The following is a 19,981-nucleotide window of genomic DNA, read 5'->3' on the forward strand; positions in this document are numbered from 1 at the left end:
TAACGCTGATAAATAAATTAATATTTGCATGTTTATAAAATCTGATTACCATATTAAATATTACGTAATCGCACGGCTTTACTTTTTGTTCTCAAATACACACGTTCATAAATTCTTATTTACAAAGCTTGTGTATTAAACAAGTGTAATCCACTTCAATGAGAAAAAACAAACAAAAAAATGTGGAATAAAAAACAAATACAACATTTCTTTATTTTATTAAGCGTTAAGTGTTAATTTTCGTGTCCTTTGTATATTAAAAAATGAGTTAAAAAATATAACCACAGCGTAATAACGTATGGAAGTAAGCTTTGAAATTTATTATTATCACACCAGATTTTTATGTAATTGAAGTGTGAAAAAAGGATGTATACTAAGTTAATTCCCCCCATTTTAATACTTTTAATTGTGTTACTTATTTTCATAAATGCAATTTCATTATAAATTCGTATAAAAACCAATAACAGGAAATTTATGAGTAAGTTATGCTTTTTGGTTTGCTTTTCATTTTAATTTCGTTATATTAGCATATATTATGTGTTCAGTTATTCTGTTTGAGATCTATATCATGTGGTAATAAGGCGCTCTTAATTTGTAGCCATGCAAAATTGTTTAAACTTGAATTTTGATGGTTTTGACAAATCAATCGGCATTTATCCTTACAAGACAAAATTGTAGATATGAGTATAAAGAGAGATCTCCAAGAATGCCTATACATTTACACTTTTATCGATGATTTATTAGAAAATGTACATTCAATATTGTAAACGTTTTTTGAGTTTATATGTTTTTATAAAACACAACAAACAACAGAGTCAACTAAACGTTTTAGTTTTTAACAATTTAAGTTTGAAGCTTCTACTCAAGAATTAGTTTTAAAAATTAGAAAGATCTGTTGAAATAATTTACCAGATGTCTTAATTTCTAAAAATAACATATAGATTGAATTTGTATTGCTATAACTAAATTATAATTTAGTTATAGTATAAGACTTTTGACGAACTTGAATAGTCATAGCTTGAGTTTTAATTTTAGTAAACATGCAAACAGACGGATAACCAGAATGTAACTAATAATTCCTAATTTTTCCGAAATTTTTTAGGTTGTCTAAATAGGCATATTGGAGCTATTAAAACTTTAAATTATAATAAAGTATCTTTACAAAAGATAATTTTTATTATGTTATAAGTTTGTGATTCATTTTCTGTCATTAATGAAGTTTGATAAAAATAATTCTATTAAATGATAATAAATCTATAGAAGTGTATAGCAGCATTTCCACTTTCACTTTCAGGCAATTCAGTTTTTAATCTGAAATCTCTTTAGGAAAAAATAAAAATTATTCAAAGAAGGCAAAGTGTATGCCACTTTTCTAAAACAAATTCAATATAAAGCATTGGAACCCTTATAATTTATAATCTTAAAGAAAAGCAAAGTTATTTTTATTTAAAGTTTAAATTTTTTAGTTCAATGTCTTGAGATAACTGTAATTTTTTGATCTCAATAACATAATACATAAGTATGTTTTCTTAACTTTCGCTGCAATGAAAAGAATAATAAATAATATAGAGGAGAAAACTAGAAGGAAAAATTTCTATGAAATCAGGTTATTGAGTTTATGTATTAAGTTATAATACATGTAGGTATTTAGTTGATGTATTAAGCTTTGTATTAAAGTATACAAATGTGAATAAGTTGTACAAGGTTGGTTTACTTTAAATTTCTAAGTAGTGTAAAAATATGAACCATGCGATCCACAAACATATAATAAGGCCTGCAGACTTTCAGGTTATTGATAAAATACACTTAAGAAACGAATGTAACGAAAATAAGGAGTATGTAAAAGAATTGGTTAAAACATTGGCAAGCCTAACATTGCTTATTATGCCTTTCATAAAAGAACTAGGAAAATTGTTTCTTTCAATTTGTATTTTATGTTTGCAGTTCTAGCTTTCCCTTTTAAAATAGAGCTAAATAAACATATTTAATGTTTAATAAAACACATTGTTCTAGATTAAAGTAGAATGTCATTTTGTGAATAGAAATTTTTAACACTTTTCTTTTTATGAATGCCGTAATATTAGTGTAAAGGTAAACATACTAATGGCAGGCAATCACAAGAATAAAACAATATTTCAAAAGATCGTAGAGTAATGGGGTTTTATTCAAAAATGTAAATGAAAAATTTCAATTGTATCGTCGTATTGTACATAAATTTATTTAGTGTTAATTTGAATTTTTTCAGGAATAGTGTGTAACACTATGTGTTACATAATAAGTATAGAATTGAAATTACGGAATTTTAGCAACAAAATTTGTCAAGTTAGATATAAAAGTTGTTGAGACAAATATTTGCTGATAAAAAGAAATTATGTAGTTTGAATTCAAAAGAAATTTATCCTTTAATCAATTGGGTTTTAATGTTGTGCTTGTTCGGTATTTGAAAACTATTCGTTAAAAATTTAACTATTATCATCGTCTCTATTCAATATTATACCCGATTAAAATGCAGGTGGAAAATGTGCTTGTTTCCGATGGTAATGCATGAATCCATTTCAATATCGCACACTTAGAGCTGCTAATTAGACATCTTAAGCGTTTTAAAAAAATAGGCGACCCTGAAGTTGTAAGATAAAGTTATGTTTTTCAAAACCCCCAGAATGATAAAAGAATTTATGTATAATAATTTTTGTGTAAATTTGAAAATCTTTTAATACTTTTCAAAATATTTTCTGAAATATTTTATAAAGAAATTCCTATTAAAATAATCGTGTATTTCAAAGCTTTAACTTTATGAACAAATTTTGTAAATGCTCCTTAAGATTTTTTATTAAAAAAACTAAAAAAGTATATTTTAGTCCTTAGTAGAATTTTTCGTTAGATTTATCTTAGTGAAGTTTATGAATATTGCACGTTGAACCTATAGGACGAATTGAAATATTTTTAAAGAAAATGAAAAAAAATAAAATAAAAAATTGTAATCGAATGAACGTTCATAGATATTTAATATTTTTTTTTTGCTTGTTTATTTTTCATGTCAAGAATTTTTTATTTAAACAACGTGTACCAAATTTCATTTGCATACCATGAGCTCATCAATTATTTAAATATAAAAATATATATTTTGTATAAAAAAATCTACAAAAAATATTTGGAAATTTAATGCTATTCATAAAGTGATTTTGGAACAAATAAAAAATATATATAGAATTTTCCAAAATTATCATGAAATTATTTTCACTTTTCATAAAAAATATAACAATTAAGTAAACTTTATCTTTTATTGAATTGAAATTGATTTTATTTCGTCGAAATTTTAATAATTGAAATATTATGATAATAATATTTTTTTCAATATTAAATAAATATAGAATTTCATTTAATAATACTTATTAAGGTAAATTACTTTTAAATTTTATGAATGAATCAAAGAGTTTTCTTTATTTTCGTAAATATTATTTTATAAGATATTCAAAATCATATTGCGATAGTCCTTAAACTCTGTCAAGTTGCTATTTTTCTACGTTTGCATAATTTTCAATTCAGTAAATTATTTGAAAATGATATTCTTAGATATTTTTGAAGGGTTAAAGTAATGTCTTTATATCTAACAAGTCCCAATACTCAATTTTTTTTACGAAATGTTACGAATTTTTGGCCTCGTTGTTGGTTTTTTCTTTAAATGCCACTGATCGTGTCATATTTTTTATTATTTTTTTCTTTTTTTTTACGTAAAAAAGAGATTAATATTTTAAAAAATCTCAGGATATTATACACATTTTTTGAAAAGCTTCCCATTTAAATTCTATTGCACGAAAAAGAAAGAAAGGTAGGAGGAAAGAAAAAATAAAAAAAAATTTCAAATTCATATTTCAGTATGGTTTCAAATGTTAATGAGGAAGTATGTATGATTTTTCATGCACATTTTGTATTTCCCAATAAGGCAAGTTGAGTAGTGTCGGCTAACAAAAATGTTATTAAAAGTAATATAGGTTGACACATTTCAACAATTTGAATTATCTCATTTCGATTATTCATACGTTACTTATAAAATTGTTTCAAATAATTTCAGTTAGTTTTTAAGTTATTAAAAATAAATATGTATGTACCTACTTCCAATAAATTTTTTTTTAAATAATTATTTTAAAACTACTTCAAACATGTTATATTGAGTGCTTCAAAAATTTTACTGTGCTCTTTTTTCATATTTTATTAGCAGGTAAACAAGAGCAATCTATTTATAAAATGTCCCTGCATGTGTATGTATGACCTATCTTAATTCTAAACGGAAAGAATTTTAAAATACCTGAACAAAATTTTTAAAATACCTGTTATTTTACAGTCGGAATTTTTGAGTCATTTGGTAAAATACCATTTATTTCAAAAATAGAAAAATATTCAAATCCGGTCATAAAAATATATGATTGTTTTTTCCAAACATTTTAAATATTTTTTTTTCTTAGGTAATTGATATAAATGATAGTAAGTTTTTAATATTTTTTCAAATAAAAATAGAGGTAAAATTTTGAAGTTTATATAAAATTTGTATTTAACAGTTAATATTTGATTGTATTTTAGATATTATTTTCTAATTCTCTCTTCAAATTTTTTCTTTACTAGGTATTTATATCAATATTTAAGAATTATCTTTCATTAATTATATTTTCAACTTGACACCACAGTTACTCCCCATATCTTGAGTTAACTTACCCTATGAGAAAAAAAAGCTGTTCACTTAAAAATAATGAAATGCTTTCAGTAACATATAAAACGTTGAAGGCGAAGGATGTGCTTGTTGTTTTTCCGCTTTTTTTTAAATTTTAAAATAATTATGAATGAAAATATTAATATATTTTTTTGATTTTTCAAATATAGTTTCTAAATTTTATCTGCTTTATAATAAGTGTGAATTTATTTTAATATTTCTTCTCAAAAAATAGCCACTTCGATTTAAAAAAACCCATATCAAATAAGGTGTGCTTTCAAGTTTCTCTCTGAGCATTGGGATTTGTTAGATATAAAGACATTAGTTAAAACTTCTCTTAAGGGGGCGGGATTGATAAAAATTTTTTTCGTACTTTTTTTTCTCCTTTTCCACTCCTACCACTACTTATTGCGTTACGTAATTTTTTTCTTTATATTTAATATTTAAGCTTATTAATATTTATTGTTTATTATTCTTAATTTTTAATATGGAATTAATTATGAATATATGAAAATTACTTGTATGCTAATTTGTTATTTCATAAGTATTGTATATTAAAGCTATAATATTAAATAAAATTTTTAAAGTGACCTGAGCGGGGTTCGAACTCGAGATTCTTCGGTTAAAGGACCGGTGTCATAACCACTGCACCAATGGCCAAGATTTTTTGTGTAGCCTGTCTCAAAGCCAGTAGAAGTTTTGTAAACAAACGCACGGACAAACGAACAGATAGAGTAGTTTCAGTTTGAGCTTTTATAACTTTATAAGCACTTTTTCTTCCAATACTGTTGAAAAAGTGCAAAAAACTTTATGCAATTAAGAACATTAGAAAATGTAAGCCTCTTAAAAACATTTTAGTTTCAAGCTTATTAGTTTCATTCTGCCCTTCGGTCGGTTTTATCATTCATTTTTATTCTTCATTTTTATTCTTCTTTAGTGCTCTGGACGTATTTCGTTAAAGCAAGAATAACTTTTTTTTTATTTCCTCCCTCCTCCTAATTTATCTTAGTGTACATAAAGGGAAAAATCAAGATGAAGGTAAAAATAAAATATATAATTATTTTTTTATGTATAAGAAAAAAATTATTAGCTTTAAGTTGATAATTTATTTGAATATTAGTATTTTTTTCGTTTATGTATTTATTGATTCGTGTGTCATATTACCTTTTAATTTTGTATAGAATAATGAGAGAACTTTTATACACCTTTTTTATGATTAATTTCTGAAAAATATTCGCTTCAATTTTATTTGTGACAAACTTATAAGATTTTCCAGAATTCAATAAGATTTTTTAAATTAAATTTCACATATAATTTAATTATTTTTTAAGTAGGTAATCCTTCGTTACAAGATTTTATTAAATTTTTGATTAAAAGATTAAATGGAATTTTCAAGGTATTTTTCTTTTACTGCATTTATTATAATCAATTTGAATAAAGAGTAATTTCGTATAAAATCCACACTTTATACCAAAGAAAAATATTATTTATAACGCATTTGTAAAATAAAGTAAAGTTATATGAGATCTAATTTTGTTTATATATTTAATACATAGTATGGTATATGTATATAAGTAAATTTCGCAGAGCAGACTCATCATCTATTCATCTGTTTATTTTTAGATAATAATATAATCCATTTTGAAAATTTGTTATTAATAAAAATTACTGTTGATAGTAGCGTTTTTATTGCGACGTAAAAAAAACTTATTGGTTTCAGATTTTCTGTTCGAAGAATGACAAATTAAAATTTGATTTGTCTAGCTGCTATATTATATGGAAAATATCATAGGAATGAGAAAATAAAGTTAGAAATATCAATAAAAGTTGCCTTACATTTAGAAGATAAACATTTTATTATAATTTTTTCCTAGCTTAATATATTAAGTATTAATAAAATTTATTTTTATTCAAAATCGATTTTTTATACAAATCGAATTCTTCCCTCTTTTCCTGTTGTTATTGGTGAATTATGTCTTACATAATTTGTTACAGCCTCGACATCTGAAGAAAATTCGCTAAAAACAAACAAAAAAAATAGAAAAATTATAATAACTTTTTCAATAAATTTTATAGAAGATGTAAAATGCAAAATTTAATTACATTTTATTTAGTGTTTATGTCTGTTTAAAAATATTAATATATTTTTATACAGACGTATGTATATATGCATATACCTACCTAGTATCAAATTTATTTTCTTTTATCATACTGTAACCATCTCCTCCGTCAGCGACAAAACTAGTTGTAATTATTCTATATGTTTCATCTTCCTCAAGCTTATTATATCTTGGTATTTGACATTCCCAGCATCTTATTAAAACACTTTGAACACGTTGATCATCCGGTTTATTTAAATCGTATACAATTTTCATTCCAGATACTTGTAACATATTTCGAAAATTAAAGTTAACTTCATCATTATCAATAGCACACGATAGTGGTGATAAATGATTTGCTGAATAGACACTGTGCTCTAATGCTTGAAGTAAATATTTTCCCTTAATACTCAAAACTTCAAGTTTATTTTCAAATGGTGATAATGTTACTAGGTGGCTATATGTTAAGTCTTAAATTGAAAATTTTAAAAAATTTTAAATTTAAAAATCAAAATTTAAAAATTTGATTTTTAACTAGATAACTGTTTTTTAGCTAATTTTTATTTTAATTGTTAATTTCAACTTTATATTTAAACTAAAAAAGGTAATAGACTGTTTAAGCACTTTCTAATTCTTTTAAAAATAATGTACCAACATACTTCCTTTTTCTAAAGGAATCCGTAAACTACCTTGATTTGCAATTGCAATGGATGCGTTAGCCCAATAATTAGAATTACTTACGGGCAATGATAAACCCTGTTTATATTATTGAATTCATTAATCTTTTGAAAATTTAAAATTATCAAAATATAATATCCACCTCATATACAAGGGCATCAGAAAACATATTTCCTAAATTACATTCGCCAGATCCACAATCGGATTTTGTTAATTCAACTGCAGTGTATCCAATTAATTCATTTCCTCGAGTGTCTATAATAGATTTCCATGGTTTCAAAGCTTTTTCTATAAACGGATCTTGAACAGAAAAATATTTGCAATTATTTTTCCTTTTTTTTTAAGAAATGATTAAATTTATTTGCAATATCGTTAAATAACTACCTTTATACTATTTAACGTTTTTATTAAAAGTCATACATGAAATCGAATTAAAAATTAAATTTTTGTTTTACCTTTTGGTACCTCCGAATTTATATAATGAGGCTGCCCCTCAAAATATTGAAAAATTCCTTTTTTATCAAAATAAACTGTTAAATCTCCAACATATTTTGAATAAGCTGAGGCTTGTAAAATTAATACAGTATGATTAGTATCTTCTTGCGTTACGAGAGTTGGATAAGGTCCTCTAGGTTTGTCGGGGCCGGGTAATTGACTATCTGAATATAAAAAGGTGTGCGAATGAGCTCCAACAATAACATCGACATCGGGCCCAACATTTTTAGCAATAATTTGATCCACATCGTAACCACAATGCGATAAAACTATTACAATATTTACTCCTTTCGATTTTAATATTTCAGCTTCCTCTTTTACTGAAATGCTTTCATTTAAAAATATTAATTTTCCAGTATTAGAAATTTCCTGTTTTATAAAATAAATTTTTATCTAATTTGATTACAATTTTAATTATGAATAATAGTAATACTTACATTGGTTGATTCAAGTATTACACCAATAATACCAATTTTTCTACCACTTTTTTCAATAACTACTGATTTGTTATACAAATTATGTATAGTTGGCTCTTTACTGTCATCAATATTTGCTACAACAACTGGAGCTTTGAGGGCTTCTAAAAACGGAACTAAACCCTCTATATCATTATCGAATTCATGGTTACCAATTGTCTATAAAATAAGTTTTTAAATTTATAATAATATAATTAAATTGCTATAGTTTTTATTTACAATAGCATCTGCTGGTAAATAATTAAGAAATTCTTGCGTTACATTCCATCTACCGATATTATACCAAAGTGTTCCTTGAAAATTGTCTCCTGCGTCTAAATAAATTGGGTTTTTGTCTTTTCGTATCTCTTTTAGCTCCTTAATTTTGTATACTACTCTAGAGTAGCCTCCGACACATTGGCTACCACTTTTGCATGGACCACCCCAAGGATCGACTTCTTCAAACCTGTAAAACGAAACAAATAGAAATTAGATTTTCTGGTTTTATTATTTTTGATGGAAACCGTATGTTAGCAAAATTTCTTAAAATGAATATTTTATGTATTTAACCTCAATTATTACGTTTGTAAATTTTTAAATGAAAAAATATAAATTACATCAATCAACAGTTTTAATCTCTACAAAAAATTTGTTAAAAAATGTGTTAAGGTAATTTGCCTTCCAATGTAATTAGTAAATGTTAAATAATATTTGTCCATTATAAGTTAACTGTTTAAGCATAGGCACGTTTATGATACTAACCCGATACTAGATAAAAATGCTACACTAAAATTTTGTTGCAATATTGCATAATTCTTGAGTAACCTTTAAATTATAAAAGTATATACATATGTATATACTTTTATGCACATGTTAATTTATGAATACAAGTAAGAAATATAAGTAGTTACAGTTGTAAAACCAAGAAGGGACTGTGTTCATGGTGATATACTCGTATTTTGTACTCAGTTTGTATGTTATATTCCTTCACACTTTAAAAATAAGCACTAAATATATTTTTAAATCTGTTGTGTAGAGAAATAATAAGAAAACTATTTATTAGATTATTTGTTTCAGACGCCAAACAAAATTCGAGTACCTGATTTTACCTCAGTACCATGCATTCATATATTGATTCAGAGTTTCAGGATATTAGTTAGAATAAATGAATTTTTATCAGGGATGAATCATAAATTTCAGTACTTTAGATTGTACATATATAAATTTAGTATAATTATTGAAACTGTATTGTCGAATATGTTTAAATATTGAAAAATAGAGTATTTTCAGATTGAATTTTAAAATTTTTTTATAAATGTTAAGAAAGGAACAACTCCCTTGATATTATTTTTTCGTATCTGTTTGCTTTCAATATAAATTCAAATACAAAGAAAGTTGTAATTCCAACAGATATTATTAAAATAGTAAACAAATGAAAGGAATTGTTTCATTCTAACTTATTAAATATTGCAATTATTTCAAATTGATGTATTATTGTGTCTCTTTAATTTCAGTATTTCATCATCTTTTGCATAATACTATTTACTAAACATGTATTCAATTAATTGGTAGGTATTTTATACGGAAATCACTTTACTTTAAGCTCGCATATTATAATTGGAATGCAATATTTAGTTTGTTAATTAATTATTATATTAGTTAAATAAAATAATCTACATAAATATGAATTTTAATTGACAATTATAAAAGTCTTACATATTGCTTTGAATTATTAATGAAATTAATTTTATGTTTATATGTTAATTGTATTAATATTTTTCGTGTACAAATGTACATAAGCATTTTGGGGTTAATTCTGTGTGTAGTAGCTTTTAAATAATCAACTTAAATATATACATTTCTGTATATTATATGTTAGAATAACAGAAATTGAATTGATTTTGCTTAATTTATACACGTTTTAAATTCTACTTTTACAGATTTTTTTAATACAAGTGTTTTGTCTTTGATTTGATACACGAAAGGTTGTATACTTTTTCAATAAATTTAATAATAGTTTGATAAAAATTATTATTATTATATGTACATGTCAGTTATTAGATCTTGGTTAAAAAAAAAGTAGCATGAGTTAAATTTAAATAACTTTTTTAAATTTCATTATTGCTGTATTTCAGAGTGTTGAAAAAATTTCTAATAATATACAAAAATATGTACTGTTTTCTTTTGGGACATTAATTTGCTGAAATAAGAATATTTCTTTAGTGATTTATAGTTCCCATCTATTTTTAGTATCACAAGTGAAACAAGGTTGCTTCTTTGATTGCTAAGTTACACCAGCGCTTTTTATAATTTCTGTTACAAATTCTGTAGCAGTTCTAATTGTGTTAATTAAAAGCAAGTCTCTTATAATATTGGTAGTATTGTAAAGTTTTGTACTTACTAGAAGAAAAAGGCTATTCTCGAGAGTATTCTTATTTTTATTGGAGACAATATGAAGATTCTTCGCAAGGAACACCTTTCGTAAGGTATAATTTTATTGCGCTGTTTTAAAAACTTTTAATTTTGAAATAATTTTCTATTTTTAAATAAATTTTTTAAACTATACTTTCGACAGCCTTTAGCTGAATATTCGATTACGTTTGCTCATTGCTTAACAAAGCAGGATTAAAAGTTATGGAATGTTAATGGTTAAAAGGTTTGAAAATTACTGTATTTTCATATAAATTTAAAAGCATAAATGAAATACGGATAAATACAAAAGCTGGATAAAAGCAACCCCAACAAATGCCACAATATTTTAATATTTCTCTTCAAAGTTCATTTAATTTTTCCAATTTTGCAACGTGCATTTTATTCAATTGTTGAAAAATCTTCAAACTCAGTTGGTCTTACAAATTCAGCGGCTCAAAATAAATTTTGATAACTCAAAGAAAAATTTGAAGTAAGCAACGGTTCTGTAATATACTTGAATTCTTATTCTAATCAAGTTTATCATTATTCCAGGAGAAATTAAACAAAGTTGCTATTAAAATATTCCATATAGCTTCAAGTCTTAAAAGACTTGAATCCAAATTAAAAATTCAATAAGGGAAAATTTTAAAGTAAAGTAGGTAAGTGCACGCATTCCATTTTTGATGTGAATAACGTAAATGATTACTGATGCAATTATGCTAGCTTTAGCATATATTAAAAGGTTCACAATATTTTAAAAAATATTATGTTCTTACAAATGAATTGTTGTGGTAATTTGTGAATGAATTAGTGTGGTAATTTGAAAAATTTAAAGGATCTTCGTTCTTTTTTCTCACAACGTATATTAAATTTAATTTTAAAATTTTTATTAATATAGTTTCTTAATGTTAAAGAAACAATAATGTAATTACATACTTAATTGATTACATTCCAAAATATTTATTTATTGAAGGTTAAGGTAAATTCAATAAGCGTTACTTACTATCAAAATAAGGCTATGTAGCTAAATAGAATTTTTTCTACTTTAAAAGTTTATATAAAAATATTTTTTGTTTTGCTATTCCGATTCTTTATTAATAAATTAATAAAATGAAAAAATTGTTGTATAATCACTTGAAAATTCGCGTTAATTATAATTACAGTTTTTGCACATTTTATGTTGACCTCGATACGTTTGAATTCGTATCAATATTTTTTTTACCTTTTTTCACTTTAAAATACCTATAGCGTGTAAGTATCACAAAACAAAGTGATTTTTTTTTAACATTACTAATTTTTTAGGTTTTTTTGTTCTGTTTTTAATTTATTCATAAGAGAATAATTTTTGACTAATTAATTTATGATATTACGATTATCTTTGTTTTTTTTTAAGTGGAACTTAAAAGTAAATCATTTTATAGTTACTCGTAAGCACAATAATATAATTGAATGTTAAAGCGTATTCAACTATAAGTATATATACATATGCTAAAACTTTAGAATAGTATTTGACTTTGACAGACACTTAAAGTTTTAATGACCGTAATTATTGAATAGTTTTTCAATGACAACCTTATTAAATCGGTTCAAATTATTGAGAATTTTTATTTGCAGTCTTTTCAAGGTTGGCTTTGGTTATTGTGTACATTTCATATTGATTGTTATAAATTTACTTTAGCATTTATAATATTGAGAAATTGAATATAAAATATCGACATTCTTATGCACACAAGAAACTGCTAAATAATTTGTTTTTCAATTTTATTTTTTCATACAGAAAAAATTTGTCATACATTAAGTACTAATTTGCAATAGTAAAAATGTCTAGTTAATAACAAAACTAGTATTCAATTCAATCAAAGGAAAATGATGAATATGATTGAACTATATTTGATGAGGAAAGAATTGTATTTGCACTAAATATTTTAATGTTGAGTTTTCAACACAAACACACTTTTATAATGATGCACTTCTTATACAAACAAGAAATGCTTTTAGGTTGGTAGTATTAATAGCTAATTAAAAATTAAAAAGCAATACTCAGATTTTTAGCAATTTTTTTAAGATAATTTTGTAAAGTTATGCATGACTCAACATATTCGGAATAGTTAAAATCCTTTGAAATTTCCTACACTACTGTAAAAAAATTTGGAATATAAGTATTTAAATATTAAAATAAAACGTAAATTTTCTTCCGGTTTTTCGATCTCACCTTAAGTTTTAAACTAAAAGACCTTCCCATGATGGTCTATCGAATATAAACATTGAGGTGATAAAAAATTATGTGTTATCACGTGGTATAAAAATTTTTACAAACCACACGTGATGATTTTAACATTTAATATCACGTCAAAGTTGTAAGCTTAACTCTCACATATACATTTACCAAAATATTATGCGATACTGTTACCAGAATATGGTGATTAATAAAATGTTTTTTTGTGAGTCAAGATACTTTCCAGTGCAGTTGTTTAACTACCAAATTAATTATTAAATTTCATATATGTAAAGCTAATTTTTTTGCTAAATATCATCTAATAATAAGTTTTCTGTATTTATTTAATGTAAAATATAAGTAATTATTGTTATAACTGCGATTATCAACGCAATCATGTATCCTTCAGTTGATCTGGTCAACTAAAAAATATCTATAGTTTTTTTTATATAAAATAGTTTCTAATTGATTTTTTTATAAAAGATGATAATTATTCAATAATGGTAAATTAGATTTGTTATACATTCTCATATCCATACATACAACCATATGTTTCATGAGACATTTGTTTAAGTGTTTTTGTTCTTAATTGTCTTGCTTAATATTTTTTATAGCATAGAGAATAAATAAAATTTTAAAATATTTGAAATTTTCAAATAATTTTTATGTTGTTCATTAAGCTCATAGTTTATCCTAAATATATGTCAAGTTCTGCTAGTTTCTAATTTTTTAAATATTTTAAATATGCGAATATAAAATTTTAAAAATATTTAAGAGCATTTTATAAAGATACATTACAAGTATTAGGATACACTATTTTTGTTTTTTTAATCTCAAAGTATATAGCTGCGATTATAAATTAATATTTTGTTTTTCAAATTTAATTTATTTAGTTTACTTAAATATCTGTTAAACTCGTTTAATCTTTTTTATATAAGTTTTTCAAACAAAATTGATAGCATGTAAACTACTAAAATAAAATAGGTGAGCTAATATACGTTTTAAGGATTTTGATTCTAAGAGTTAAAAAAGCTGGCGGTTTTTATAATAAAATTAATTTGAGGAATATGATTAGAATATTTAAAATTCAAATAGCTTAATTTAATCAATAGAAATAAATTGGAATTTTTTTAAAGTGTTCTCTTTTTTAGAAAATTAAAAGTTCAACTTTAAATCATATCATTAGTAAATTGAAAAATAATTAATTTACCCTTGAAAAATTTAACGTTTTTAAGCAAAGCAATTAAAAATGATGAAATTGTTAAGTTTATCGAAATTTTTGTTATATATTTTATCTCACTATTAGAATTGATTATTAATTATAAAATCCTATAATGTGTTACAATATTACTTATAGAAAAATATTTGTAAAATATTTTTATAAAACACTTACAAATATTCCAACTTATTGTAATTGTAAATTTATTTCTATGATTAATTAAAACTTAGTACGCTTTATAACTATGGAAGTCAGGTTAATTGTTTTATAATGATTCAATTTATTGAATTTTAAAAATTTAAATATTAACATAGAATATATTATACTTTTAATTTTAAATTAATAAAATGACATGGGGGTGCTTGACATAGTAAAATTTATTGCAGGAATTTTATCCAATATTTTAATTTTTAGTTTTTATATAGGACATTTGTTAAGCACGATTTACAATAATTTTATTTGTATTGTAAGTTAATTTATGAGTTCCTATATAAAGTACAAATGAAAGCTTTGAGATTTTACTTATTGTATATTGAACAAACATTTAAAAAGTGGTTTGATTAATTTTATTTTTTTTTAATGAGCTCGATTTTTAAAAGGTTTATATGTGTATAACTTACTTTATTAACTTAAAAAAATGATAAAAAAAACGGAACTAAATTCTATGAATAAAAGATAATAGTTTTTAATGTAATTAATTTTTTTCTTCATTTTATTATACATAACTTTTAATATTAGATTTTTTACAATTCAATTACAATACTTAGATAGAATTTTAATATTAATAATAATTTTTTTATTAAAATATTGCACATTAACTTTATTTTGTTTTGCTGTTTTTTTTGTTTGAAAGAAAACCAGTGATACGCGTGTGTAGGTTGACATATTTAAGAAAATTGAAAAGGGGAGTGTATTGCTAATTTAAGGATAAGCAGAATTTTCTTATTTGTAAACTTTTTTTCATTATTGCTTAATATTTTAATAATTCATTCTACTCCAATTTAAAAATCCATTTCAGATTTCTGAGTTCTTTTATTTTTTTTATTATTTCTTTTTTTTTGTCCTCTTTCAATATTTTTTACTATTTGTTAACTAAATTTAAAAATTCTTCACGGGTTTTTGGATCATCACGAAAAACACCTAACATTGTTGATGTTACAGTTTTACTGTTAATCTTTTGTACACCACGCATTACCATACACATATGTACACCTTCTATAACGACAGCAACACCAGCTGGTTGTACAGCATGTGTTACAGCAACCGCAATTTGTTTTGATAAACGTTCTTGTACTTGTAAACGCCTTGAAAATATTTCAACTATTCTAGCTAATTTACTTAAGCCCAAAATTTTATTGCATGGTAAATAGCCGATTGATACGCGACCATAAAATGGTACTAAATGATGTTCACACATTGAAAAAAATTCAATATCTTTAACAACAACCATTTCATCATGATTTTCATCAAATATTGCTCCATTAAGAACATCTTCTATACTTTGATCATATCCTTTTGTAAAAAATAACATTGCTTTTGCAGCACGTTCTGGTGTTTTTAATAGACCTTGACGTGTTGGATCCTCACCTAAACCACTTAATAATAAACGATATGATGATGATAGTTCAGGTAATAAAGCTTCACGTGTCGGTTTTTTATTTGTATCTATATTTAATGTACTTTTAATATTGTTATTGCTGTTGTTATTATTATTATTGTTATTAATTAATCCATTAATAATTTTTGTTGTTGTTTCAGTTATATCATTTAATGATGAATGATTATTAATATCAGTTATATCATTTTCAGATGACTCACCATCATTTTGTATTATCTCATAAATTTTGCTACTATTATTACTACGACCACATTGTGTTGTAACATTAGTATGAGGAAAATTGGTATCATCAATTGCTTCATTCAATTCACTAGCACTTAAATCTGATAAATCTGATAATTGACGGCTTAATTTACTCATTTTCAAAAATAAAAAACTTCGATTATTTTGTTTAAAGATTAATTTCAGAGAATTTTTCTTTTTTAAATTGAAAAATTAAAGTTATTTTTTATGTTATACGAGAATAATTTTTATCTCTTTTTTTAATTTTTTATTCACTAAGAGAATTGGAGAGCACTTTAAATGTATGAAAATATTGTGGTAACGAATATATGGCAGGAATTTTTCACTTCTAGTTTTTTTGTTTTTTTATTAATCCAGGACTAAGTTCATTAATGTATAGATGAGTTTTACTGTTGTCGTTTGAATGAGTGGTTATCCTTAAAAATTTAATTTGATTTGATTTAATTATGTTTTTTTTTAATTATTTACTGTTTTTTATGTTTTTCGTTTTAAAACATCACCTCGACGCGACTCAACACTAAACTAAAATAAAAGAACTAAAACACTGACTTATAACTCGATCACGTTTAGATCATAATTCTTTCTTATTTTTTTTTCTTATAAATTTTACAAACCGACATACAATAATATTTATAGGTTTATATATGTATCAACATTCTCAATGTACATACATTAAGTTAAAATAACGATTTTTTTTATGTTTTCTTTTTGCTTTTAATTTACCTACCAAGTTAATGTATAAAGTACATTAAATAATTAATGTTAGAATAGATTTGTTGCACAGAATATCGCTGCTATTAATAATTCAATTGAATTTCTTTAGTTATTATTTATGATCGAATTTAATTTTATATACAAAACTTTGAATGTAACTAGCAAGACAATACGAGTACATAAATTTACAAAACATAGCACAAACAATATCACATACTACACTAGTACTCGTATATAGTACATTAAATAAATATTGAAAAAAAAACTAACCTTGCATGAAAATCATTCACGTGAATTATAGACAAGGGGAATAAATCATCATTAGATTTTGTTATTGTAAACTGCGGAAAACTATTGACCGTGTTAAAAATCAAAGTACTTAATATAAGACACTTTATTTTAAGAATCATAACTATATTTTTTCAGACTTTTTATTGGTACTAAAATATCTTTGTGTATCTGCATGTATTGAAATAAATTTAGTATAATTATATTTGGAAAATAAATTTTAATTAATTAAACATTTAAATAATTATAATAATAATAAAATTTTTAACAAATTAATGCAAAATTATTATTGCCAATATTTTTTCCTTTTACTTTTCTCATATATAATTAATTGAATAAAATGTACATAATTTATTTTATAGAATTTAGCGACTAGACTAATTCACTTAAAAAGAACGACTAAAAATTAATAAAATTTAAATTTTAAATGAAAGTATGATGTTTCGGTAATAATTTTATAGGAAGATAATAGGAACTGATTACTGATAACAGTTTTTATAACCTTATGCATAATACCCAAAAGCTGTTATTTATTTTGTATTTTCGTTTGTAACGCAGTAAAAATTTATAACTAGTCTAAGCGATTTCCTAAATTTTAAATTTTTATTGAGTTTAAGCGATGATAAGCAATACACATATTAACAATTAAACGTAACGTTATGGCGAATAACTTTTCTCTAACGTATTTTAATTTTTTAGAAAACAAATTTATTTTCCGATTATTCTGGGCTCCGCATTTTGGGTTATATACAAATTTTATACACAGAAACATTTGCATAATAAGCATAATATTTTGCAACTTGACCCTGAATGCAGAAACAAACAGCTATATGTAGTTTATTCGGGTTGCAAAAATTCCTTAGAAGAACATTGCTCATTTATTCTTGCTATAAACATGCATTTTATAAACAGTTCTGATTTTTACGTATGTCATGCCCGTCAAAATTGTGAAATGTTTGAGAGGTAATGGGCACTTTCAATTTTTTATGCGTTTTCATCAACTTATACATCACCTTCACAGATTCAAACATTTACATACATTACGTGAATTTTCAGTAAAACTGTCATTTTAATTCTAAAATATTGTCTCTCTAACAGCTACTGAATCAACCATTCGACTAAAATTTATTTCTGCGTGGCAATACGTAATGATCTTAGAGTTTGTCTTCTCTCTTATTCTTTTTTTTAAATGTTACAATTACGGTGTGTTTTTTCACTGTTATGTTAAAATTTTTGACAAGTAAATAATCATTATGTTTGTTTTTTTATATCTTTTATTTTTAGTTTCCGTTTTTAAGCAACATAGGGAAATTATGAACATCAAAGCTTATTTAAAAAAAGTATACTTATGCCTAGTTAAAGTTACATGAAATTTATATAATGAATCACTCACATTCTCTAGTAAATTACCACTGTAAATATTAATGTTAAATTTGGAGAATTTAAATTATTCAAAATAAGTTTTTCGTGTGTAATATGATTTTATTATACCAATATTTTTTTTAAATACCTTGCAGGAAATTGAATCATAAGTTTTAAAAATAACATTAAATTGAAATAATAAACAATTTAATTTATTTAAAATTAAATAAAAAAGATTGTTAATGATCTTGCTTACGTCACAAAACCGTTAATTTAAAAAGAAACACAAGAACAAAACAAATTACAGAAATTAGTATTGAATGTTGCGTCATAAGGAAGTTGAAATGTAAGCTTTTTATTTATATTATGCAATATTTTCAGACAATTTCACATATCCTTATTCCAGTTATAAGCGAAATATGTTTTTTTTTGCAATTGAAAATTTACTCTCTTAATAAAATTTTTATACTTTTTATACAGGCTAAATTATTTTCCACAAAAAGCCTCGTGATTTTAAGAATTTTTTTTATTTTAACCTTAATTTATACAATATACTTCATTTTGTATATTTAACAAATATAATTTAAATTTAATAATTAAGTTTGCAATTATAGTTATCATAATCGTTAACTTTATATTTCATCTTCACATTTTGTGGAGTTGCAAGATTTAAATATTTTTATAAATAAATTTCAAATAAAATGTTAAACGTAAAAAATTAAATTTTATGATAGTTTTTTGAACACTTTACCATTCACACATACATTTGAAAACTTTAAAGAATTCTATGATTACAAGTAACAACCACCTAAAACTCTGTATACTTACTCTAGATTTCTAGAAAATGCATAGTTTAATTTTTAACTTTTGATTTTAGCATTTTACTTTTTCTTTTCAAATTACGTTTTAAATGAAATAAAGTTAGGTCAAATCAGTTCTTTGTAAAGAAGCACTTTTCCTTTTAACAATTGAAAATACCACTTCGAAATTCAATCTAGCTACTACATTATTTTAATCAGTTTCATTTATGTATCAAATTGTACATATATGTATTTAGCCTAGAAGTCGACCAAATCAATTTTTTTTTCCAAACTTAAATCTTAACTTCAAAATCAAGCTTCACAGCTGTTTGCATTAAAATTTGATTTTTTTATAAGTTTTATTATGAGATGAAGTTTAGCGATTATTCATTTAGTCCACAAATTATGAACAAAGCTAAAAAAGAAACAACTCAAAAATAGAATAAATAGAGTTGGCCGTGCCAACTCTGTAATACCCGTGCGAATTTGTTATCCTATGTGGGTAAAAATATATCTTAGCTAACTATGGAACAGACTATGACTTTAAGTTACCGTATTATTTTATGCAAAATTTCAGTACTGCGGTTTCAATATTCTCTTAGATATGGCCAAACTACTGTTGAAGTTGTATGATAGCTACCAGAAAGAGCCCAGCAATTTCAACGACTTTTATCAAAC

At 24.0% G+C, this 19,981-nt stretch overlaps 2 protein-coding genes across 3 annotated transcripts; both read right to left on the bottom strand.

Annotated features, from left to right (window-relative positions):
- Window positions 1-6,543: 6,543 nt before the first annotated feature.
- On the bottom strand, window positions 6,544-17,436 carry LOC129615506 (apyrase). Of its 2 annotated transcripts, none has more exons than XM_055530767.1 (8): window positions 17,124-17,436; window positions 8,673-8,898; window positions 8,415-8,612; window positions 7,938-8,346; window positions 7,625-7,782; window positions 7,494-7,560; window positions 6,887-7,274; window positions 6,544-6,723 (listed from the first exon to the last, which is right to left on the bottom strand). In XM_055530767.1, exons 1-8 carry the CDS (start codon window positions 17,261-17,263, stop codon window positions 6,630-6,632), a joined length of 1,680 nt encoding a protein of 559 aa, XP_055386742.1. In that variant the 5' UTR covers window positions 17,264-17,436; the 3' UTR covers window positions 6,544-6,629. The 2 variants fall into 2 exon arrangements, with proteins under 2 accessions (XP_055386742.1, XP_055386741.1); XM_055530766.1 differs by having other exon boundaries at window positions 7,464-7,560; window positions 17,124-17,433.
- LOC129615507 (GTP cyclohydrolase 1-like) lies at window positions 14,975-16,649 on the bottom strand. The gene has a single exon (XM_055530768.1). The coding sequence runs from the start codon at window positions 16,254-16,256 to the stop codon at window positions 15,360-15,362; it is 897 nt and encodes a 298-aa protein (XP_055386743.1). The 5' UTR covers window positions 16,257-16,649; the 3' UTR covers window positions 14,975-15,359.
- Window positions 17,437-19,981: the final 2,545 nt, after the last annotated feature.

Source organism: Condylostylus longicornis, unplaced genomic scaffold (genome assembly GCF_029603195.1).
Source record: "Condylostylus longicornis isolate FDR11 unplaced genomic scaffold, ASM2960319v2 ptg000135l, whole genome shotgun sequence".
In the NCBI taxonomy this organism is placed as follows: domain Eukaryota; kingdom Metazoa; phylum Arthropoda; class Insecta; order Diptera; family Dolichopodidae; genus Condylostylus; species Condylostylus longicornis.